We start from the raw sequence: 24,945 nt of genomic DNA, 5'->3' as shown, positions 1-24,945 counted from the left end.
CACACTCCAACACATTGAGGACCACCACACTCCAACACAATGAGGACCACCACACTCCAACACAATGAGGACCACCACACTCCAACACATTGAGGACCACCACACTCCCAACTCATTGAGGACCACCACACTCCCAACTCACTGAGGACCACCACACTCCAACACACTGAGGACCACCACACTCCAACACACTGAGGACCACCACACTCCAACACACTGAGGACCACCACACTCCAACACACTGAGGACCACCACACTCCAACACAATGAGGACCACCACACTCCAACACACTGAGGACCACCACACTCCAACACACTGAGGACCACCACACTCCAACACATTGAGGACCACCACACTCCAACACACTGAGGACCACCACACTCCCAACTCACTGAGGACCACTGACTCCAGTGTAAAGATCTGTTGCTTTTGCCTGGAGTCATTTGTTTTGGAGGATGGAGAAGACGGAGGATTCTGCGCACCATAACGTTAAAAAAGGGGTCTATCACCGCCTCGAGTCTTACTGCTGTGTTGTACGAACGCGTGCATTCGATGTCGGAAGGGGAACTTCCGGTACTCTATTCAAGGTTTCTGTACAGGGAAGTCACTGTTGGTTTCTTTAAGAACTTGTAGAGTGAGAGGAGGAGGAGGAGGAGGACTGTACGGACATTATATCTGAATGACAGACTGAAGCAGATTACAGATTACAGATTACAGATGACAGATGACAGATTACAGATGACAGATTACAGATGACATATTACAGATTTTGTGCCAACCTGTCACTCAATCATTTGAACTTTCTGACTATTTTTATATAAAGGACCTAACACTGTATAAAGTGTACCTAACACTGAAGGGGCTGAGCCCCCTTTTACCCCCTCATGGAGCCGGGTCCGCTTGGAGAGGTGTGTGTGTGTGTGTGTGTGTCTGTGTGTGTGTGTGTGTCTGTGTGTGTGTGTGTGTCTGTGTGTGTGTGTGTGTGTGTGTGTGTGTGTGTGTGTGTGTGTGTGTGTGTGTGTGTGTGTGTGTGTGTGTGTGTGTGTGTGTGTGTGTGTGTGTGTGTGTGTGTGTGTGTGTGTGTGTTTGTGTGTGTGTGTGTGTGTGTGTGAGTGTCTGTTCAGTGTGTGTGTGTGTGTGTGTGTGTGTGTGTGTGTGTGTGTGTGTGTGTGTGTGTGTGTGTGTGTGTGTGTGTATCTGTTCAGTGTGTGTGTGTCTGTGTGTATCTGTTCAGTGTGTGTGTGTATCTGTTCAGTGTGTGTGTGTATCTGTTCAGTGTGTGTGTGTATCTGTTCAGTGTGTGTGTGTATCTGTTCAGTGTGTGTGTGTATCTGTTCAGTGTGTGTGTGTATCTGTTCAGTGTGTGTGTGTATCTGTTCAGTGTGTGTGTGTGTATCTGTTCAGTGTGTGTGTGTGTATCTGTTCAGTGTGTGTGTGTATCTGTTCAGTGTCTGTGTGTATCTGTTCAGTGCGTGTGTTATTTGTCCTTCTCAGTCGACTGTCTCCCGTCGTGCCACGCCTCCCTGGTACTTTTCAGAGCTCTGGTTCTCTCAGGATCAACGACCACATAGTCCACACGCTCACGTGCACGCTCACCTTCGCGCTCACGTGCACGCTCACCTTCGCTCGAACCCATCGAGCCACCCAACACACTCTTTTTCTGAAAACAAAAAGACAGGATGGACCTTTATTCTAAAACAGAGACTTTTAGTTTGAAACACAAAAGTGGGACTTTTATTCTGAAACAAGTTTTTTTTTGTGTATTCTTATTTTCAAACAGATATACAGAGCTTTATCATGGAAATGTCAGAACCATATTCCTAATGAACTAACCTGGTAAATGAACTAACCTGGTAAATGAACTAACCTGGTAAATAAACTAACCTGGTAAATAAACTAACCTGGTAAATGAACGAACCTCGTAAATGAACTAACCTGGTAAATAAACTAACCTGGTAAATGAACTAACCTGGTAAATGGTAAATGAACTAACCTGGTAAATGTACTAACCTGGTAAATGAACTAACCTGGTAAATGAACTAACCTGGTAAATGTACTAACCTGGTAAATGAACTAACCTGGTAAATGGTAAATGAACTAACCTGTAAATAAACTAACCTGGTAAATGAACTAACCTGGTAAATGGTAAATGAACTAACCTGGTAAATGTACTAACCTGGTAAATGAACTAACCTGGTAAATGGTAAATGAACTAACCTGGTAAATGTACTAACCTGGTAAATGAACTAACCTGGTAAATGGTAAATGAACTAACCTGGTAAATGTACTAACCTGGTAAATGAACTAACCTGGTAAATGGTAAATGAACTAACCTGGTAAATGGTAAATGAACTAACCTGGTAAATAAACTAACCTGGTAAATGAACTAACCTGGTAAATGGTAAATGAACTAACCTGGTAAATGTACTAACCTGGTAAATGAACTAACCTGGTAAATTAACTAACCTGGTAAATGGTAAATGAACTAACCTGGTAAATGGTAAATGAACTAACCTGGTAAATGAACTAACCTGGTAAATGGTAAATTAACTAACCTGGTAAATGAACTAACCTGGTAAATGAACTAACCTGGTAAATAAACTAACCTGGTAAATGAACTAACCTGGTAAATAAACTAACCTGGTAAATAAACTAACCTGGTAAATCTACCCTGCACCTTTGAGCCCTATCTGTGGATCTGTTGGGTTCTACAGCTGCAACATCGATGTAACGCTCGTCCGCCTCCTCGTCTGAGGATGAGCAAGGATCGGACCAATATGCGGCGTAGGTTGAATCCATCATAATTTTAATAATAATAACGAAGACGAAAATACACTTGAACAAACTACAAAATAATAAACGACGTTAACAGACCTGAACATGAGAACACATAAAACAATGAACGCACGAACAGGAACAGGAACAAACGAACGAAACGAAACAGTACCGTGAGGTGAACAAACACAGTCACAGCAAACAATCACCCACAAACAAACAGTGAGAACAGCCTACCTTAATATGGTTCTCAATCAGAGGAAACGTAAAACACCTGCCCCTGATTGAGAACCATATCAGGCTAATTGAAAAGAACCCAACATAGAAACACATAACATAGAATGCCCACCCAGCTCACGTCCTGACCGACTAAACAAAGACAAAACAAAGGAAATAAGGTCAGGAACGTGACAATCGAGAGCATCCTGACTGGTTGCATCACTGCCTGGTACGGCAACTGCTCGGCCTCCGACCGCAAGGCACTACAGAGGGTTGTGAGTACAGCCCAGTACATCACTGGGGCCAAGCTGCCTGCCATCCAGGACCTCTATACCAGAAGGTGTAAGTGGAAGGCCCTAAAAATGGTCAAAGACCCCAGCCACCCCAGTCATAGACTGTTCTCTCTACTACCGCATGGCAAGTGGTACCGGAGTGCCAAGTCTAGGACAAAAAGGCTTCTCAACAGTTTTTACCCCCAAGCCATAAAACTCCTGAACAGGTAATCAAACCTCTTTTACGCTGCTGCTACTCTCTGTTTATCATATATGCATAGTCACATTAACTATACATTCATGTACATACTACCTCAGTTGGGCCGACCAACCAGTGCTCCCGCACATTGGCTAACCGGGCTATCTGCATTGTGTCCCACCACCCGTCAACCCCTCTTTTACGCTACTGCTACTCTCTATTCATCATATGCACAGTCACTTTAACCATACCTACATGTACATACTACCTCAATCAGCCTGACTAACAGGTGTCTGTATATAGCCTCGCTACTGTATATAGCCTCGCTACTGTATATAGCCTCTCTACTGTATATAGCCTCTCTACTGTATATAGCCTCTCTACTGTATATAGCCTGTCTACTGTATATAGCCTCTCTACTGTATATAGCCTCTCTACTGTATATAGCCTGTCTACTGTATATAGCCTCTCTACTGTATATAGCCTCTCTACTGTATATAGCCCCTCTACTGTATATAGCCTCTCTACTGTATATAGCCTGTCTTTTTACTGTTGTTTTTATTTCTTTACTTACCTATTGTTCACCTAATACCTTTTTGCACTATTGGTAAGTAAGCATTTCACTGTGAGGTCTACACCTGTTGTATTCGGCGCACGTGACAAATAAACTTTGATTTGATTTGATTTAAATGACTAGCACTCACGTCGGTAGATTGTCTTACCTGTCGTGGGGGTGTGGCCACTCTACCCGTGTGTAGGTCCAGGTCCAGGTACTCAACCTGTTTGTCCCCTCTAGGCCTCCGTAAGACCATGGGGCTGTTCCCACGCAGGGTCTGGAACACATACACACACACAGAAGTCCAGAAATCCACACAAGAATAGTGAACAAACCAAAAATGTTGATCAACTGGGGACATTTTGTTAGTCCCCACAAGGTAAAATGCTATTTCTAGGGGGTTTAGTGTTAAGGCTAGAATTAGTTTTAGGGTTAGAATTAGGTTTATGGTTAGGGTTAGGAGCTAGGGTTAGTTTTAGGGTTAGGGGTTAGGGAAAATAAGATTTTGAATGGGACTGAATTGTGTGTCAAGGTTAGTTGTACAAGACTGTGTGTGTGTGTGTGTGTGTATGTGTGTGTGTGTGTGTGTGTGTGTGTGTGTGTGTGTGTGTGTGTGTGTGTGTGTGTGTGTGTGTGTGTGTGTGTGTGTACGTTATGTGTGCGTGTGTGAATCTAACATACCGACACGGCGAGGGCGATGTTGGAGGTTGTCATGGCAACGTAGTTGGCGTCTGGGTCGTCCGAGTCTGAGCTGGAGGCGGAACTTTGGCAGGTGGAGGGTCTATAGGACGGACACGTGTAGCAGCTGGACGGACTGACACACGTAAAACAAAAGGTGAGGACTTTTATTCTGAAACACTGACTTATACCATTGGGTATAGGGTGTTCCCTCACTGCTCTGGGATGCAGGGGAAAAAAACGTGTCAATTCAAGACAGTGATACTAAATGAATGTCAAAAACCAATGTTTTCTTTGCCCCATTTCATTTCACATACAATTATTAGTTAGATTCTACAATATTATAACCTTAATATGCTTGTACTTAACAGTATTGATGAAATAGGAGTCTTATTTTGTTGTGAACATTATTGTATCTCTTCTATATTTTGAAGTGTTTTTATATATATATTTATATATATATATATAGAGAGAGAGAGAGAGAGAGAGAGAGAGGATTGAGAGAGAGAGAGAGAGAGAGAGAGAGAGAGAGAGAGAGAGAGAGAGAGGATTGAGAGAGGATTGAGAGAGAGAGAGAGAGAGAGAGAGAGAGAGAGTGTGAGAGAGAGAGAGAGAGAGAGAGAGAGAGAGAGAGAGAGAGAGAGAGAGAGAGAGAGAGAGAGAGAGAGAGAGAGAGAGAGAGAGAGAGAGAGAGAGAGAGGATTGAGAGAGAGAGAGAGAGAGAGAGAGAGAGAGAGAGAGAGAGAGAGAGAGAGAGAGAGAGAGACAGAGAGAGAGAGAGAGAGAGAGAGAGAGAGAGAGAGAGAGAGAGAGAGGATTGAGAGAGAGAGAGAGAGAGAGAGAGAGAGAGAGAGAGAGAGAGAGAGAGAGAGAGAGAGAGAGAGAGAGAGAGAGAGAGAGAGAGAGAGAGAGAGAGAGAGAGAGACAGAGAGAGAGAGAGAGAGAGAGAGAGAGAGAGACAGAGAGAGAGAGAGAGAGAGAGAGAGAGAGAGAGAGAGAGGGCTGCTTGTCAGTTGACGTTCGACGTTAGCGCCGTTCTTCCCGCAGAGCGATGACAGAGTTATATTGAGCAGCGACCACTTTTTGACGATGGCCGTAATGATACACTAATCACTCTAAATTCTCTAAGTCGTTTGTAACTTTTAAACCATGTATGGTAGAGACATTTTCTGATGCAATTCTTTATTTTATAAACCATTGAACGAAAGACACATTTTATGGGTGAACACCCTACATTTGTTTTGTGTGCAGACCCCTCCGGGGCGTTGTTTCCCCCTATGTACAGATCTAGGATCAGCTTCCTCTCCACCAATCCTAACCTTAACCGTTACTGAGGAAAATGTAAAACTGACCCACGATGAGTGACTAGGGCGGGGCTTTAATTTGCATTGACTTGTAGTGCCGGTGGGCGGCCAGCAGAGGGGGCAGTGTAGTACACATCAATGCTAAGTATGACCTACCGTCATCAAACTAAGATGAAGTCAGATATGAAATATTTAAACACGCTGTGTTCTACTGACACAGCACTTCTGACCAGTGCTATTACACTCTGCCTGAGTGGCTCTATGCCTGCAGCACACACAACCACACACACACACACACACACACACACACACACACACACACACACACACACACACACACACACACACACACACACACACACACACACACACACACACACACACACGACACACACACACGCACACACCCAACACACACAAGAACACACGTACACACACAAGAACACGCGTACACACACAAGAACACACGTACACACACAAGACACACGCACACACACACAACACACACACACACACACACACACACACACACACACACACACACACACACACACACACACACACACACACACACACACACACACACACACCCAACACACACAAGAACACACGCACGCACACACCCAACACACACAAGAACACACGTACACACACAAGAACACGCGTACACACACAAGAACACGCGTACACACACACACACACACACACACACACACACACACACACACACACACACACACACACACACACACACACACACACACACACACACACACACACACACACACACACACACACCACACACACACACACACACACACACACGAACACACGCACGCACACACACACCCACACCCAACACACACACACACACACACACACACACACACACACACACACACACACACACACACACACACACACACACACACACACACACACACACACACACACACAAGAACACACACACACACAAACACAGAGAAACACACACACACACACTTACTCTCGGGTGAAGGTTCTGGTGACAGGTGATCGTACAGGTGCCGGTAGCTCCTCCCACTCCTGCAGAGGTGTTATGTCCAGAGGGGTGGGTTTAACTAGAGGAGAAGATGGAGAGATAGATGGAGAGATGGATGGAGAGATGGAGAGATAGATGGATGGAGAGATGGAGAGATAGATGGAGAGATAGATGGAGAGATAGATGAAGAGATAGATGGAGAGATAGATGAAGAAATGGATGGAGAGATGGATGGAGAGATGGATGGAGAGATGGAGAGATAGATGGAGAGATGGATGGAGAGATGGAGAGAGAGATGGAGAGATGGAGAGAGAGATAGATGGAGAGATGGATGGAGAGATAGATGGAGAGATGGAGAGAGATGGATGGAGAGATGGATGGAGAGATAGATAGATGGAGAGAGAGATAGATGGAGAGATGGATGGAGAGATGGAGAGAGAGATGGAGAGATGGAGAGAGAGATAGATGGAGAGATGGATGGAGAGATAGATGGAGAGATGGAGAGAGATGGATGGAGAGATGGATGGAGAGATAGATAGATGGAGAGATAGATAGATGGAGAGATAGATGGAGATGGAGAGATAGATGGAGAGATAGATAGATGGAGAGATGAGAGTTGGAGTACAAGAAGAAACACGGGTAAGTGGGAGTGAAGTAAAGAGGAGAGAGGAAGGGGGAGTATAGGGTCAGATGTACGGATAGTAACATATAGTACTAACAGACAGTAGTAGCAGATAGTAAATAGTAGGAACTTCACTGGACTTCATGCACACTGGAAACCATATATCCTGAGGCTGCATTTATTGTAGCTGGGGATTCTAACAAAGCTAATCTGAGAACAAGGCTAACTAAATTCTATCAGCATATCGATTGCAGTACACGAGCGAGTACAACGAGCCATTGCTACTCTAACTTCCGCGATGCATACAAGGCCTTCCCCCGCCCTCCTTTTGGCAAATCTGACCATGACTCCATCTTGTTGCTCCCCTCCTATAGGCAGAAACTAAAACAAGGAACGCCTGTGCTTAGGTCTATCCAACGCTGGTCTGACCAATCGGATTCCACGCTTCAAGATTGCTTTGATCACGTGGACTGGGATATGTTCTGGGTAGCCTCAGACAATAACATTGACGTATACGTTGACTCAGTGAGCGAGTTTATAAGGAAGTGTATAGAAGATGTTGTACCCAATGTGACTATTAAAACCTTCCCTAACCAGAAACCGTGGATTGATGGCAGCATTCGTGCAAAACTGAAAGCAAGTACCACCGCATTTTATCATGGCAAGGTGACTGGATACATGGCCGATTACAAACGGTGTAGTTATTCCCTCCGCAAGGCAATCAGCATAGAGACAAAGAAGAGTCGCAATTCAACGGCTCAGACACGAGAGGTATGTGGCAGGGTCTACAGACAATCACGGATTACAAAAAGAAAAACCAGCCCCGTCGCGGACCACGATGTCTTGCTCCCAGACAAATTAAACAACTTCTTTGCTCGCTTTGGGGGCAATACAGTGCCACCGACACGGCCCGCGACCAAAACCTGCGGACTCTCCTTCACCGCGGCCAACGTGAGTAAAGCATTTAAACGTGTTAACCCTCGCAAGGCTGCCGGACCAGACAGCATCCCTAGCCGCGTCCTCGGAGCATACGCAGACCAGCTGGCTGGTGTGTTTACAGACATATTCAATCAATCCCTATCCCAGTCTGTTGTCCCCACATGCTTCAAGATGGCCACCATTGTTCCTGTTCACAAGAAAGCTAAGGTAACTGAACTAAATGACTACCTCCCCGTAGCACTCACTTCCGTCATCATGAAGTGCTTTGAGAGACTAGTCAAGGATCAAATCAACTGCACCCTACCTGACACCCCAGACCCACTTCAATTTGCATACCGCCCCAATAGGTCCACAGACGATGCAATCGCCATCACACTGCACACTGCCCTAACCCATCAGGACAAGAGGAATACCTATGTAAGAATGCTGTTCATTGACTATAGCTCAGCATTCAACACCATAGTACCCTCCAAGTTCATCATCAAGCTGGAGGCCCTGGGTCTCAACCCTGCCCTGTGCAACTGGGTCCTGGACTTCCTGACGGGCCGCCTCCAGGTGGTGAAGGTAGGACACAACATCTCCACCCCGCTGATCCTCAACACTGGGGCCCCACAAGGGTGCGTTCTCAGCCCCCTCCTTTACTCCCTGTTCACTTACGACTGCGTGACCGAGCACGCCCCCAACTCCACTAGCACAGGGAGGCGGCTGCCTACCTACAGACTTGATATCATTGGTCACTTTAATAAACGGAACACTCGTCCCTTTAATAATGTCACTTTAAGAATGTTTACATATCTCACATTACACATCTCATATGTATATAATGTAGCCTTCACTATCTATTCTTTACTATCTATTGCATCTTAGCCGCTCTGTCACTGCTCATCCATATATTTTATACTTATATATTCTCATCCCATTCCTTTACTAGATTGTGTGTATTAGGTTTTGTTGTGAAATTATTAGATATTACCTGTTAGATACTGATACACTGTCAGATCTAGAAGCATTTCACTACACTCACAATAACATCTGCTAACCATGTGTATGTGACCAATAACATTGGATTTCATGTGATAGTAGTCACAGAGAGTAGTCCCAGTGAGTTGTCACAGAGAGTAGTCACAGAGAGTAGTCCCAGTGAGTTGTCACAGAGAGTAGTCGCAGTGAGTTGTCACAGAGAGTAGTCCCAGTGAGTTGTCACAGAGAGTAGTCACAGAGAGTAGTCACAGAGAGTAGTCCCAGTGAGTTGTCACAGAGAGTAGTCGCAGTGAGTAGTCGCAGTGAGTAGTCACAGAGAGTTGTCACAGAGAGTTGTCACAGAGAGTAGTCCCAGTGAGTTGTCACAGAGAGTAGTCGCAGAGTGTTGTCACAGAGAGTAGTCACAGAGAGCTGTCGCAGAGAGTTGTCACAGAGAGTAGTCGCAGAGAGTAGTCGCAGTGAGTTGTCACAGAGAGTTGTCACAGAGAGTTGTCACAGAGAGTTGTCACAGAGAGTAGTCCCAGTGAGTTGTCACAGAGAGTAGTCACAGAGAGTAGTCACAGAGAGTAGTCACAGAGAGTAGTCACAGAGAGTAGTCCCAGTGAGTAGTCGCAGAGAGTTGTCACAGAGAGTAGTCGCAGTGAGTAGTCGCAGAGAGTAGTCCCAGAGAGTTGTCATAGAGAGTAGTCACAGAGAGTAGTCACAGAGAGTAGTCACAGAGAGTAGTCCCAGTGAGTAGTCGCAGAGAGTTGTCACAGAGAGTTGTCACAGAGAGTAGTCCCAGAGAGTTGTCACAGAGAGTAGTCCCAGTGAGTAGTCGCAGAGAGTTGTCACAGAGAGTTGTCACAGAGAGTTGTCGCAGAGAGCTTTCACAGAGAGTTGTCACAGAGAGTAGTCACAGAGAGTAGTCACAGAGAGTTGTCACAGAGAGTTGTCACAGAGAGTAGTCGCAGAGAGCTTTCACAGAGAGCTGTCACAGAGAGTAGTCGCAGAGAGTAGTCACAGAGAGTAGTCACAGAGAGTAGTCACAGAGAGTAGTCACAGAGAGTAGGAGCAGTACAGTAGAGCAGTACACAGAGGAGCATAAACCTCTACTACACTACAGAACACATCAATATTACATTCACATGGAATAGAGAGCAGATGATCACAAGTGTGTGTTTGTGTGCGAGTGTGTGTGAGCGACCATGTTTGTGTGTGTGTTTGGCCCATAAAGGAATATTATCCCCAGTGTAGTCCTGCTAGCTATCTCAGGAACATTAGTCCTGCTAGCTAACTCAGGAACATTAGTCCTGCTAGCTAACTCAGGAACATTAGTCCTGCTAGCTAACTCAGGAACATTAGTCCTGCTAGCTAACTGAGGGACATTAGTCCTGCTAGCTAACTCAGGGACATTAGTCCTGCTAGCTAACTCAGGGACATTAGTCCTGCTAGCTAACTCAGGACCATTAGTCCTGCTAGCTAACTCAGGGACATTAGTCCTGCTAGCTAACTCAGGGACATTAGTTATGCTAGCTAAATCAGGAACATTAGTCCTGCTAGCTAACTCAGGAACATTAGTCCTGCTAGCTAACTCAGGAACATTAGTCCTGCTAGCTAACTCAGGGACATTAGTCCTGCTAGCTAACTCAGGGACATTAGTCCTGCTAGCTAACTCATGAACATTAGTCCTGCTAGCTAACTCAGGGACATTAGTCCTGCTAGCTAACTCAGGGACATTAGTCCTGCTAGCTAACTCAGGGACATTAGTCCTGCTAGCTAACTCAGGAACATTAGTCCTGCTAGCTAACTCAGGAACATTAGTCCTGCTAGCTAACTCAGGGACATTAGTTATGCTAGCTAAATCAGGAACATTAGTCCTGCTAGCTAACTCAGGAACATTAGTCCTGCTAGCTAACTCAGGAACATTAGTCCTGCTAGCTAACTCAGGAACATTAGTCCTGCTAGCTAACTCAGGAACATTAGTCCTGCTAGCTAGCTCAGGAACATTAGTCCTGCTAGCTAACTCAGGAACATTAGTCCTGCTAGCTAACTCAGGGACATTAGTTATGCTAGCTAAATCAGGAACATTAGTCCTGCTAGCTAACTCAGGAACATTAGTCCTGCTAGCTAACTCAGGAACATTAGTCCTGCTAGCTAACTCAGGAACATTAGTCCTGCTAGCTAACTCATGAACATTAGTCCTGCTAGCTAACTCAGGGACATTAGTCCTGCTAGCTAACTCAGGGACATTAGTCCTGCTAGCTAACTCAGGGACATTAGTCCTGCTAGCTAACTCAGGAACATTAGTCCTGCTAGCTAACTCAGGGACATTAGTCCTGCTAGCTAACCCAGGGACATTAGTCCTGCTAGGTAACTCAGGAACATTAGTTCTGCTACCTAACTCAGGGACATTAGTCCTGCTAGCTAACTCAGGAACATTAGTCCTGCTAGCTAACTCAGGAACATTAGTCCTGCTAGCTAACTCAGGAACATTAGTCCTGCTAGCTAACTCAGAAACATTACATTAGCTACATTATTTAACACTAGTGTGGACCAGGGAAACATTACATTAGCTACATTATTTAACACTAGTATGGACCAGGGAGACCCAGTCACTAAATCATACTAGGATGGGAGTAACAGAGAGTGAAGGGGTAGTGGGAGGAAAGGAGAGGGAAGAAGAGAGGAAGAGGTAGGGAGAGAGGGAAGGAGAGGGAGAGAGAGGGTGAGGGAGAGGGAGAGAGAGGGGGAGAGGGTGAGACGGTAAGATGGAGGAGGGGAGAGAGGGGGAGAGGAAGAGAGGGAGGGACGGAAGGAGAGTAGAGACGGTGAGATGGAGGGGAGGGAGGGAGGAAGAGAGGGAAGGAGAGGGAGAGAGGGGGAGAGGAAGAGAGGAGGGAGGAGGAAGAAGGGTAGAAGGAGTACAGTGTAGGCAGGACCAAGAAGAGGCAGTCAATACATACTATTATGATGGATGACAGAACACAACACAGCCTCAGAATAAACCAGAGTCATGATTCAACAGTGACTAGCAATACGTTTCTTCACCTGGGAACAATACACACACACACGAGTTCCCACAAACACTGTACAACAACACCACTACATATTAACTGACATTTCCTTATGTCACTTATGCTACGTCACTAAATAGCCCTGTAGTGTTGGCTAGTACATACCCTTACGTCTCCTTGCCCGTGTGAACTCTCCGACAGTCTGTGAGTCAGTTCTCTCCAAGCCCAACGGTTTTGGGTGCAGGGAGATGGGGCTGAAACCTGATTTTGTTCAACATAAACAATGTCTAGATGTATAGATTTGACCTTATGTACAGTGTACATCAGTGTCCATCAGACATAAGATCCAGATCAAAACATAGCAGCAGCCCGTTGAAGCCCAAGCCCAAGCCACACCACTGAACAGATGACCTTTGACATCACCCCAGAGCACTACACCTCGTCATGATCAGACCTGCTGAATGACAACAGCGACAGCAACACATGGCTTCCCACCAAAAAAGGCCAGGAGGAAGAACCGATAGATGAGATGACGGTTGGTTACAGCTGTGAAGCAGCACAATGAAGCAACGTTGATTCACACACACAAAGAACACCAAGGAACCCCAAAGCAGTAAACACCTTGAAAGCAAAATGGAGAACGACCAAACCAGCACAAGTCCAAACAGCCTGTACAGCAGACTAACAGCCTGTACAGCAGACTATCAGCCTGTACAGCAGACTATCAGCCTGTACAGCAGACTATCAGCCTGTACAGCAGAGCAAACTAACAGCCTGTACTGCAGACTATCAGCCTGTACAGCAGACTAACAGCCTGTACTGCAGACTATCAGCCTGTACAGCAGACTATCAGCCTGTACAGCAGACTAACAGCCTGTACAGCAGACTAACAGCCTGTACTGCAGACTATCAGCCTGTACTGCAGACTAACAGCCTGTACAGCAGACTAACAGCCTGTACTGCAGACTATCAGAATGTACTGCAGACTATCAGCCTGTACTGCAGACTATCAGCCTGTACTGCAGACTATCAGCCTGTACAGCAGACTATCAGCCTGTACAGCAGACTATCAGCCTGTACAGCAGAGCAGACTAACAGCCTGTACAGCAGAGCAGACTATCAGCCTGTACAGCAGACTATCAGCCTGTACAGCAGAGCAGACTAACAGCCTGTACAGCAGACTAACAGCCTGTACAGCAGACTATCAGCCTGTACAGCAGACTATCCGCCTGTACAGCAGACTATCAGAATGTACAGCAGACTAACAGCCTGTACTGCAGACTATCAGCCTGTACTGCAGACTATCAGCCTGTACTGCAGACTAACAGCCTGTACTGCAGACTATCAGCCTGTACAGCAGACTATCAGCCTGTACTGCAGACTATCAGCCTGTACAGCAGACTATCAGCCTGTACAGCAGAGCAGACTATCAGCCTGTACAGCAGACTATCAGCCTGTACAGCAGAGCAGACTATCAGCCTGTACAGCAGACTATCAGCCTGTACAGCACAGCAGACTAACAGCCTGTACAGCAGAGCAGACTAACAGCCTGTACTGCAGACTATCAGCCTGTACAGCAGACTAACAGCCTGTACAGCAGACTATCAGCCTGTACAGCAGACTATCAGCCTGTACAGCAGACTATCAGCCTGTACAGCAGACTATCAGCCTGTACAGCAGACTATCAGCCTGTACAGCAGACTATCAGCCTGTACAGCAGACTAACAGCCTGTACAGCAGACTATCAGCCTGTACAGCAGACTATCAGCCTGTACAGCAGACTAACAGCCTGTACAGCAGACTATCAGCCTGTACAGCACAGCAGACTAACAGCCTGTACAGCAGAGCAGACTAACAGCCTGTACTGCAGACTATCAGCCTGTACAGCAGACTAACAGCCTGTACAGCAGACTATCAGCCTGTACAGCAGACTATCAGCCTGTACAGCAGACTATCAGCCTGTACAGCAGACTATCAGCCTGTACAGCAGACTATCAGCCTGTACAGCAGACTATCAGCCTGTACAGCAGACTAACAGCCTGTACAGCAGACTATCAGCCTGTACAGCAGACTATCAGCCTGTACAGCAGACTAACAGCCTGTACAGCAGACTATCAGCCTGTACAGCAGAGCAGACTAACAGCCTGTACAGCAGACTATCAGCCTGTACAGCAGACTATCAGCCTGTACAGCAGACTATCAGCCTGTACAGCAGAGCAGACTAACAGCCTGTACAGCAGACTATCAGCCTGTACAGCAGACTAACAGCCTGTACAGCAGACTATCAGCCTGTACAGCAGACTATCAGCCTGTACAGCAGAGCAGACTATCAGCCTGTACAGCAGACTATCAGCCTGTACAGCAGACTATCAGCCTGTACAGCAGACTATCAGCCTGTACAGCAGACTATCAGCCTGTACAGCAGAGCAGACTAACAGCCTGTACAGCAGACTATCAGCCTGTACAGCAGACTATCAGCCTGTACAGCAGACTATCAGCCTGTACAGCAGACTATCAGCCTGTACAGCAGAGCAGACTAACAGCCTGTACAGCAGACTAACAGCCTGTACAGTACAGCAGACTAACAGCCTGTACAGCAGACTAACAGCCACTGGCTGCTGCATATGCTGTACATAAACACATGATCGTAAGCAGACATGGATGGTATAGCAGCATGGACACCCTTCCATACATAAACACTTACCTTTCCGGGGTTTGAGGTTGCGGTGAATGGGTGGTGGTTGAGTGGCTCTCGCTCCTCCCCCTTCTCCCCCTCCTCCCCCCGTGGTGTGTCTGCGAGATGGGCGTGTGTGGGGGTTGTGGGGGGAGGAGCGGAACCCCAGGTGTGCAGGCGGGGGTACCTGTCTCCCCAGAGAAGGCAATTCTCCAGGGCATGGGGTCATAGTGACATAGTTAGAATCCTGGGAGGTGGGGTCGGGGAAGGAGGGGGGAGGTAGGGAGACGAGGGAGGTGGGGTCGGGGAGGGAGGGGGGAGGTAGGGAGATGAGGGAGGTGGGGTCGGGGAAAGAGGGGGGAGGTAGGGAGACGAGGGAGGTGGGGTCGGGGAAGGAGGGGGGAGGTAGGGAGACGAGGGAGGTGTCGGTAGCGTTCATGGGAACATAGTTCTCATCGACATCTTGCTTTCCCGGACACATTCCACCTAATGGTACCATGCCTTTATTCATCTGGTGGTGGGGGGGGGGAGTGGGGGGGGTGGGGGGGGGGCAGAGAGAGAGAGAAGGGGGGGAGAGAGAGAAGGGGGGGGAGAAAGAGAGACAGATGAGAAAGGTGAACTATTTTAAGTGAGAAGTGGGCATTGGTCTGAAGCTGAAAAATAAAGCACCACAATGCCTATTCCACCCATGCTCTACCAAGGTGTTCCAGCAACACAATGCCTATTCCACCCATGCTCTACCAAGGTGTTCCAGCAACACAATGCCTATTCCACCCATGTTCTACCAAGGTGTTCCAGCAACACAATGCCTATTCCACCCATGCTCTACCAAGGTGTTCCAGCAACACAATGCCTATTCCACCCATGCTCTACCAAGGTGTTCCAGCAACACAATGCCTATTCCACCCATGCTCTACCAAGGTTTTCCAGCACCACAATACCTAGGGCTCCCGAGCGTTGTACCAGATCTTCAATTTCTTGGCAATTTCTCGCATGGAATAGCCTTCATTTCTCAGAACGAAAAGACTGACGAGTTTCAGAAGAAAGTTCTTTGTTTCTGGCCATTTTGAGCCTGTAATTGAACCTTCAAATGCTGATGCTCCAGATACTCAACTAGTCTAAAGAAGGCCAGTTTTATTGCTTCTTTAATCAGAACAACCGTTTTCAGCTGTGCTAACATAATTGCAAAAGGGTTTTCTAATGATCAATTAGCCTTTTAAAATTATAAACTTGGATTAGCTAACACAACGTGCCATTGGAACACAGGAGTGATGGTTGCTGATAATGGGCCTCTGTACGCCTATGTAGATATTCCATTAAAAAATCTGCTGTTTCCAGCTACAATAGTCATTTACAACATTAACAATGTCTACAATGTATTTCTGATCAATTTTATGTTATTTTAATGGACAAAAATGTTTGCTTTTCAAACACAATGTTTGAACATGCACTCAACATACAGTACATCCAGTTTTAACACAGCAATAAAACACATAGGCTGATATGTAGTAGAAGTCTATTTTATTGAAGTATTCATTGTGGTTGATCAGTGGAGAGGATGATGAGGGAGTGGGTAGGATGATGAGGGAGTGGGTAGGATGATGAGGCATTGGGTAGGATGATGAGGCAGTGGGTAGGATGATGAGGCAGTGGGTAGGGTGATGAGGCAGTGGGTAGGATGATGAGGCAGTGGGTAGGATGATGAGGGAGTGGGTAGGATGATGAGGCAGTGGGTAGGATGATGAGGCAGTGGGTAGGATGATGAGGCAGTGGGTAGGATGATGAGGCAGTGGGTAGGATGATGAGGCAGTGGGTAGGATGATGAGGCAGTGGGTAGGATGATGAGGTAGTGGGTAGGTGATGAGGCAGTGGGTAGGATGATGAGGCAGTGGGTAGGGTGATGAGGCGGTGGGTAGGTGATGAGGCGGTGGGTAGGGTGATGAGGCAGTGGGTAGGATGATGAGGCAGTGGGTAGGGTGATGAGGCAGTGGGTAGGCTGATGAGGCAGTGGGTAGGGTGATGAGGGAGTGGGTAGGATGATGAGGGAGTGGGTAGGATGATGAGGCAGTGGGTAGGATGATGAGGCAGTGGGTAGGATGATGAGGCAGTGGGTAGGATAATGAGGCAGTGGGTAGGATGATGAGGCAGTGGGTAGGATGATGAGGCAGTGGGTAGGATGATGAGGCAGTGGGTAGGTGATGAGGCAGTGGGTAGGATGATGAGGCAGTGGGTAGGGTGATGAGGCGGTGGGTAGGTGATGAGGCGGTGGGTAGGGTGATGAGGCAGTGGGTAGGATGATGAGGCATTGGGTAGGATGATGAGGCAGTGGGTAGGGTGATGAGGCAGTGGGTAGGATGATGAGGCAGTGGGTAGGCTGATGAGGCAGTGGGTAGGGTGATGAGGCAGTGGGTAGGGTGATGAGGCAGTGGGTAGGGTGATGAGGCAGTGGGTAGGTGATGAGGCAGTGGGTAGGGTGATGAGGCAGTGGGTAGGGTGATGAGGCAGTGGGTAGGATGAGGCAGTGGGTAGGTGATGAGGCAGTGGGTAGGGTGATGAGGCAGTGGGTAGGATGATGAGGCAGTGGGTAGGGTGATGAGGCAGTGGGTAGGATGATGAGGCAGTGGGTAGGGTGATGAGGCAGTGGGTAGGTGATGAGGCAGTGGGTAGGATGATGAGGCAGTGGGTAGGATGATGAGGCAGTGGGATGAGGGTGGAGAGGATGATGAGGCAGTGGGTAGGGTGATGAGGCAGTGGGTAGGGTGATGAGGCAGTGGGTAGGATGATGAGGCAGTGGGTAGGGTGATGAGGCAGTGGGTAGGATGATGAGGCAGTGGGTAGGGTAATGAGGCAGTGGGTAGGCTGATGAGGCAGTGGGTAGGGTGATGAGGCAGTGGGTAGGGTGATGAGGCAGTGGGTAGGATGATGAGGCAGTGGGTAGGGTGATGAGGCAGTGGGTAGGTGATGAGGCAGTGGGTAGGGTGATGAGGCAGTGGAGAGGATGATGAGGCAGTGGGTAGATTGAGGCAGTGGGTAGGTGATGAGGCAGTGGGTAGGGTGATGAGGCAGTGGGTAGGATGATGAGGCAGTGGGTAGGTTGATGAGGCAGTGGGTAGGATGATGAGGCAGTGGGTAGGGTGATGAGGCAGTGGGTAGGTGATGAGGCAGTGGGTAGGATGATGAGGCAGTGGGTAGGATGATGAGGCAGTGGGACGAGGGTGGAGAGGATGATGAGGCAGTGGGTAGGGTGATGAGGCAGTGGGTAGGGTGATGAGGCAGTGGGTAGGATGAGGCAGTGGGTAGGATGATGAGGCAGTGGGTAGGATGATGAGGCAGTGGGTAGGATGATGAGGCAGTGGGTAGGTGGTGAGGCAATGGATAGGTGGGTGAGATATTGTCACTATAATTGCACAATGGAACTGTACGTGATTTGTATGTGAACTGCAGTCCAATCAGAAGCCCTTTTCAATAATCACCTGACCTGTTTAGTTGGCGGAGAACCATGTAGCCATTCAGGGCAGCAGTGTCGATCAGATGGAAAACATAGCGTCTTATACCACATTCCTAGCTGTTTATCGTGTCCGCCTTATCCACTTATCTACTTATCCATTTTGACGTTATAGTCAAGCACGCAGTCTGGTTTGATCTTTTTCTCTCTCCCGTCAGGTTGTCCACCTTCCCCCTGTGGCCGACATGGTTGCTGTACGGACAGCGGAGAGGACATGGACGTCTCGTTTGTCATGCCACTTTACCGCCAGCTGTTGACCGTTCTCCTTGAACTCCACCTCCCCCCTTCTGCATCTTCCTGTTCCTGCTTCCGGCATCCCCTTCCTGTTCGACTGGACTGTGGAGAGCAGATGCTGGAAGAGTGTGGGACTTTTGCCACCAATTGTCCACATACAAAGTGTGTCCCTTGCTGAGATGAGGAGCCAGCATGGTCATCACCATGGACCTGGACACCCCAAGCCCCTCATAATGTTGGACGTCAGTGGTGGACCCAGTGTAAACTATAATGTCCTGGTCAAATCCTGTCTTCACGTCGCAAATAACAAAGACCTTGACCCCAAAACCTGTGCCTTTTGGAGGGAATATATTGACGGAACGCCAGCCTACCCTTCCCTAACATCAGGGACTCATCAATGCCTAGGTCCTTGTACGGCACAAAGACCCGATCAAATGCTGATGTCAGGCTGATGAGAACATTTCTTATTTTGAGCAACGGGTCATTTAGGCTGGCAGTAGCATTGTTGACGAAATGCAGGCATCGCAGCAGAACTAGGAAGCGGTCTTGGGAAAAGAGGGTGGCAAAGGAGGGAGTTGTAAACATAGGATCTGTGCTCCAGTATTCTCTTAGGAAGTTCTTCTTTACTATTTCCCATGAGGAGGACTGTCACCAGGAAGGTATACATTTCACTAATGGTGGTTATCAACCATTTAGCGAGTTTAACCCCCTCACTCCTGGCTCTCTCTTCTCCTGTAGCTCCAAGGCATAGCGATTGGTCTACTCCACTATGTCTCCCACCAGCTCCACTGTCAGAAACAGATTGAAGTACTCTGCCTCAGAGGGAAACGGCAAGGGGCGTTGCAATCCCCTACGGGGACTCATCAAAGCAAACAGCGGGGCCAGGAGGGATGAAACAGCAGGGCCAGGAGGGGTGAAACAGCAGGGCCAGGAGGGATGAAATGGCTGGCGGCCTTCCAGCTACCACAGACCTCCCGTACTTCATCCACTGTCGGTCTGCCTCCATCATCACCAGCATCTTCAAAGGGACCTGGGACTTCGTCAGTGGGCAAGGGGTCCTCCGATTCAGGGTTCTCAAATGGCTACAAGCTTGGGGGGGCAGCTCCTCTCTGTCACTGTCAGAATCTGATTTCTGACTTTCATACTCAGATTCATTGTCAGAATTTAAAAAAAATCTCCTGAATTTCAGCATTTGTGAGTTGTCTCCTTTTGAAAGACATTGCTAATGCTACAGCTTAGCCCGTTAGCTACATACATAAACAACAAGACTGAATGGCTCAGAGTGGACTGTGTTTGTGCAAAATGGGGACTGTGTTTGTGCAAAATGGGGACTGTGTTTGTGCAAAATGGCGACTGTGTTTGTGCAAAATGGGGACTGTGTTTGTGCAAAATGGCGACTATGTTTGTTCAAAATGGGGACTGTGTTTGTGCAAAATGGCGACTGTGTTTGTGCAAAATGGGGACTGTGTTTGTGCAAAATGGCGACTGTGTTTGTGCAAAATGGCGACTATGTTTGTTCAAAATGGCGACTGTGAAAAAAGGTGTGGCTAGCTCAAACTCTGACTGTTGCGCCAATTGTAACTGGACGTTCTAAATAAGCATTCTAATCACAACAGTTTGAGCGTACTTTGTAGATTGATCACACCTGCGGCTAGCTCTTACCGTAGCTTGGACTATGGAGTAGCTAGCTAGCTAGTATTGCAAAAGCCCATTGCATGCATTGTAAGGTAGCAGCGTGACAATTTGCCCAACGTTTGGTGTTAGTTTTGTGGAAAGAACGAAAAATTTAGGAACAGCATTTGGGATGAGCGCTAACGTAAGCTAGCTTCTGTGTCGAGGTCAGCTGTTGTTGTCTGGCCCTAGCTAGCTAGCTAATGGCTGAAGTAATTTGTGTAAAAACCTTTCATAACCAAATATAGATATCTACCTTTCTAGGCCTGTTCGTTAGCTAGCTAGCTTTTCAGCTGACTGGTGCTAGCTACATAGCTAATCAAAATATATTTGTGCATTTTTTATTAACCTCAGCTTGAATTCCAACATTTAGCTAGCTACAATCTTTGAAAAAATGTAGAACCAAATCTAGAACCAAAAAGGGTTCTTCGGCTGTCACTTAGGAGAACCTTTTGAAGAACCCTTTTTGGTTTCAGGTAAAACCCTTTCAGGTTCCATCTAGAATCTAGGGTTCTACCTGGAACCCAAAAGGGTTCTACCTGGAACCAAACTGGGTTCTACCTGGATCCAAAAAGGGTTCTCCAATGGGGACAGCCGAAGAACCCTTTTGGAACCCCTTTTATTGTATCTACAGTAGCCTAGGTTGGTTCTCATCCACAAATTATGATTGGTCAGCCTAGTGCAGCTGTATTGTTGTCGAGAAACAGAGTTGCTTGACCCGGTGCTGGATCTCGTGAGTTTTTTGCTGAAAAATATTTTTGCATTGTCAGAAATGCTACACAAAAGTATTGTTTCTTTATTGGCATGTGAGAGTGATAAATTATACATTTAATCAAAACTTTTGTCCCTATAAACTTATTCAGTCCGAAAGGTGGCAAGTCTAATGGTCACTTTATGAATGCTGTAGATTCCTACTTATCCGATGCCTAGATATTCAGCTAGGTCGGGACTAAAAATTTACTTTTTCCCCCCCGAATGCTAACAACCCTGTTCAAAATCCGGTAAGTGGCTCTCGGTAACAGCCGGATGGCTCATGATGAAAGGCAGGGAGTGTGTTGTGTACTTCCAATCAAGGTGATTAGTACATTTTTATCGACATTGTTGTCATATTGGCTTAGTTATGATGATAGGGAAATGTTAATTTAACACTGAGCTTCAACCAAAAGCCTGCTATTGTGGCACCGACCAAATCTTTTAGTATCCACTCCTAGTAACTAGCTAGTTGATGAATTCTTTGTCGGTCTATATTAGTAACATGTCTTATTCATTGATAGTTATAAAAATGTTAAAACCGCAGATGTACTCACAAAGTAGCTGTTGAAGCTGTCGCTAAACTCAAACATGCTGGCTCTGGTCTGGTCAGACATGCTGGCTCTGGTCTGGTCAGACATGCTGGCTCTGGTCTGGTCAGACATGCTGGCTCTGGTCTGGTCAGACATGCTGAGTCTGGTCTGGTCAGCGAGGGACCTTGGTACAGCATAGCTCTCCTGGGAACCTGTGCCTGTAACGCACGCACGCACGCACGCACGCACGCACGCACGCACGCACGCACGCACGCACGCACACACACACACACACACACACACACACACACACACACACACACACACACACACACACACACACACACACACACACACACACACACACACACACACACACACACACACACACACACACACACACACACACACAGACATAACAAAATTGAGATTGTGTGATGTTTCTGTATCTGTGTGTGCTGTCTCTCACCTGTGTGTGTGTGTGTGTGTGAGGTTTCAATAGCGGGAACCAGGTTACTGAGATTTCCCGCCCAAACCCACTCGCGTTTCCCGGTGGCTAAATAACTGCGAGGAACCGGTAAAATGATTATAAATTATTTCCATGAATAGCATGACTTGAAATGGAACCGTTAAATAACATGTGACGTCTAAATCTGGATTCTCTCTCTACGGCCTTCTCTGTTCTGCTATCTGCATGATCAATCAGCAACGTCAGAGATCCTATACATAATGATGAGATGGTCTTGTTTCATCAACACCAGAGATACTGTATATAATGATGAGATGGTCTTGTTTCATTAACACCAGAGATACTGTATATACTGATGAGATGGTCTTGTTTCATTAACACCAGAGATACTGTATATAATGATGAGATGGTCTTGTTTCATCAACACCAGAGATACTGTATATAATGATGAGATGGTCTTGTTTCATTAACACCAGAGATACTGTATATAATGATGAGATGGTCTTGTTTCATTAACACCAGAGATACTGTATATAATGATGAGATGGTCTTGTTTCATTAACACCAGAGATACTGTATATAATGATGAGATGGTCTTGTTTCCAGCCTAACAATGTGTGCCGTTGTCCCAAAGGTGGGAAGGCAGGCTGTCTGTTTATCACTCTGCTTATCAGTCTGCTTATCGTGAACCGTTTTTGACGGGAGTTAAACCCTCTCGCTTCATCTCTTTCTCTCTGTCAACGAGCATCTCAGATGGAGCGCAGTTCACCATGTACGTATCATCTCATCAGCTGGTACTTTTCTTGTGACAGATACATTTACTGCAGCATAGCCTACATGCTACAGTAATATTGGGACTAATATATCTGAATGGGTGTCTTATTTACACAACTCCAGCACTCAGAACAAAAGACAATTAATAAATTGACAATTTATAAATGGAGTTAAATAAACCAAGTGTAGCCTAGGTTGTACGCTCTGTAAACAACGTGCCAACGCCTACAATGACAACTAATAATAATATATTGAACGCAGAAATTACCTAAACCAAAGAAAAATTGTCGATAAAAAATTATGGGATTTAACAATTAACGATGTACTACTTGTGTGCCATCCCTGTGGCCTCTACAATGGATTAGTCCACTGAGACAGGTAATGGATTAGTCCACTGAGACAGGTAATGGATTAGTCCACTGAGACAGGTAATGGATTAGTCCACTGAGACAGGTAATGGATTAGTCCACTGAGACAGGTAATGGATTAGTCCACTCAGACAGGTAATGGATTAATCCACTCAGACAGGTAATGGATTAGTCCACTCAGACAGGCAATGGATTAGTCCACTCAGACAGGTAATGGATTAATCCACTCAGACAGGTAATGGATTAATCCACTCAGACAGGTAATGGATTAATCCACTCAGACAGGTAATGGATTAATCCACTCAGACAGGTAATGGATTAGTCCACTCAGACAGGCAATGGATTAGTCCACTCAGACAGGTAATGGATTAATCCACTCAGACAGGTAATGAATTAGTCCACTCAGACAGGTAATGGATTAGTCCACTCAAACAGGTAATGGATTAGTCCACTCAGACAGGTAATGGATTAATCCACTCAGACAGGTAATGGATTAATCCACTCAGACAGGTAATGGAATAGTCCACTCAGACAGGTAATGGATTAGTCCACTCAGACAGGTAATGGATTAGTCCACTCAGACAGGTAATGGATTAATCCACTCAGACAGGTAATGGATTAGTCCACTCAGACAGGTAATGGATTAATCCACTCAGACAGGTAATGGATTAATCCACTCAGACAGGTAATGGATTAATCCACTCAGACAGGTAATGGATTAATCCACTCAGACAGGTAATGGAATAGTCCACTCAGACAGGTAATGGATTAGTCCACTCAGACAGGTAATGGATTAGTCCACTGAGACAGGTAATGGATTAATCCACTCAGACAGGTAATGGAATAGTCCACTCAGACAGGTAATGGATTAGTCCACTCAGACAGGTAATGGATTAGTCCACTGAGACAGGTAATGGATTAATCCACTGAGACATGTGTGAGTCAAACAAGTGTCTTGTGTCATACAGTTTGTTTATTTATTTGCCACTGCTGGACAGAAAACGATCTCGGTCAACCAACAGCCTGTTGACTGAACAATCGACCAGTTGACTAAACGTGATCAGCCCTAACCCATACACCTAGTCACTTCACAGATACAGGCGTCCTTCCTAACTTAGTTGCCGGAGAGGAAGGAAACCGCTCAGGGATTTCACCATGAGGTCTATGGTGACTTTAAAACAATTACAGTGTTTAATGGCTGTGATGGGAGAAAACTGAGGATGGATCAACAACATTGTAGTTACTTCACAATACTAACCTAAATGACAGAGTGAAAAGGAAGCCTGTACAGAATTAAAATATTTCAAAACATGCATCCTGTTTGCAACAAGGCACTAAAGTATTATGGCAAATGTGGTAAAGAAATTAACTTTATGTCCAGAATACAAAGCGTTATGTTTGGGG

The 24,945-nt window shown here is 46.5% G+C and overlaps 1 protein-coding gene across 2 annotated transcripts in view; it reads right to left on the bottom strand.

The window, feature by feature from the left end:
* Positions 1–992: 992 nt before the first annotated feature.
* The window catches only part of LOC139561299 (GRB2-associated-binding protein 1-like), a 58,129-nt gene continuing 34,176 nt past the window's right edge, over positions 993–24,945 (bottom strand). Inside the window, exons 7-13 of one of the 2 annotated variants that reach the window (XM_071378299.1) lie at positions 21,955–22,148; positions 15,268–15,748; positions 12,729–12,824; positions 7,011–7,104; positions 4,704–4,836; positions 4,189–4,299; positions 993–1,661 (exon numbers count right to left, since the gene is read on the bottom strand). In XM_071378299.1, the coding sequence (XP_071234400.1) occupies positions 1,479–1,661; positions 4,189–4,299; positions 4,704–4,836; positions 7,011–7,104; positions 12,729–12,824; positions 15,268–15,748; positions 21,955–22,148 (1,292 nt within the window). In that variant the 3' untranslated portion in view covers positions 993–1,478. The remainder of the gene's footprint in view (positions 1,662–4,188; positions 4,300–4,703; positions 4,837–7,010; positions 7,105–12,728; positions 12,825–15,267; positions 15,749–21,954; positions 22,149–24,945) is intronic. The other variant, XM_071378300.1, reaches the window with a different exon arrangement.

Source organism: Salvelinus alpinus, chromosome 31, assembly GCF_045679555.1.
Source record: "Salvelinus alpinus chromosome 31, SLU_Salpinus.1, whole genome shotgun sequence".
In the NCBI taxonomy this organism is placed as follows: Eukaryota; Metazoa; Chordata; class Actinopteri; order Salmoniformes; family Salmonidae; genus Salvelinus; species Salvelinus alpinus.
Note: the sequence above shows the minus strand (reverse complement) of the source record. Positions and strands in the feature narration are given on the sequence as shown.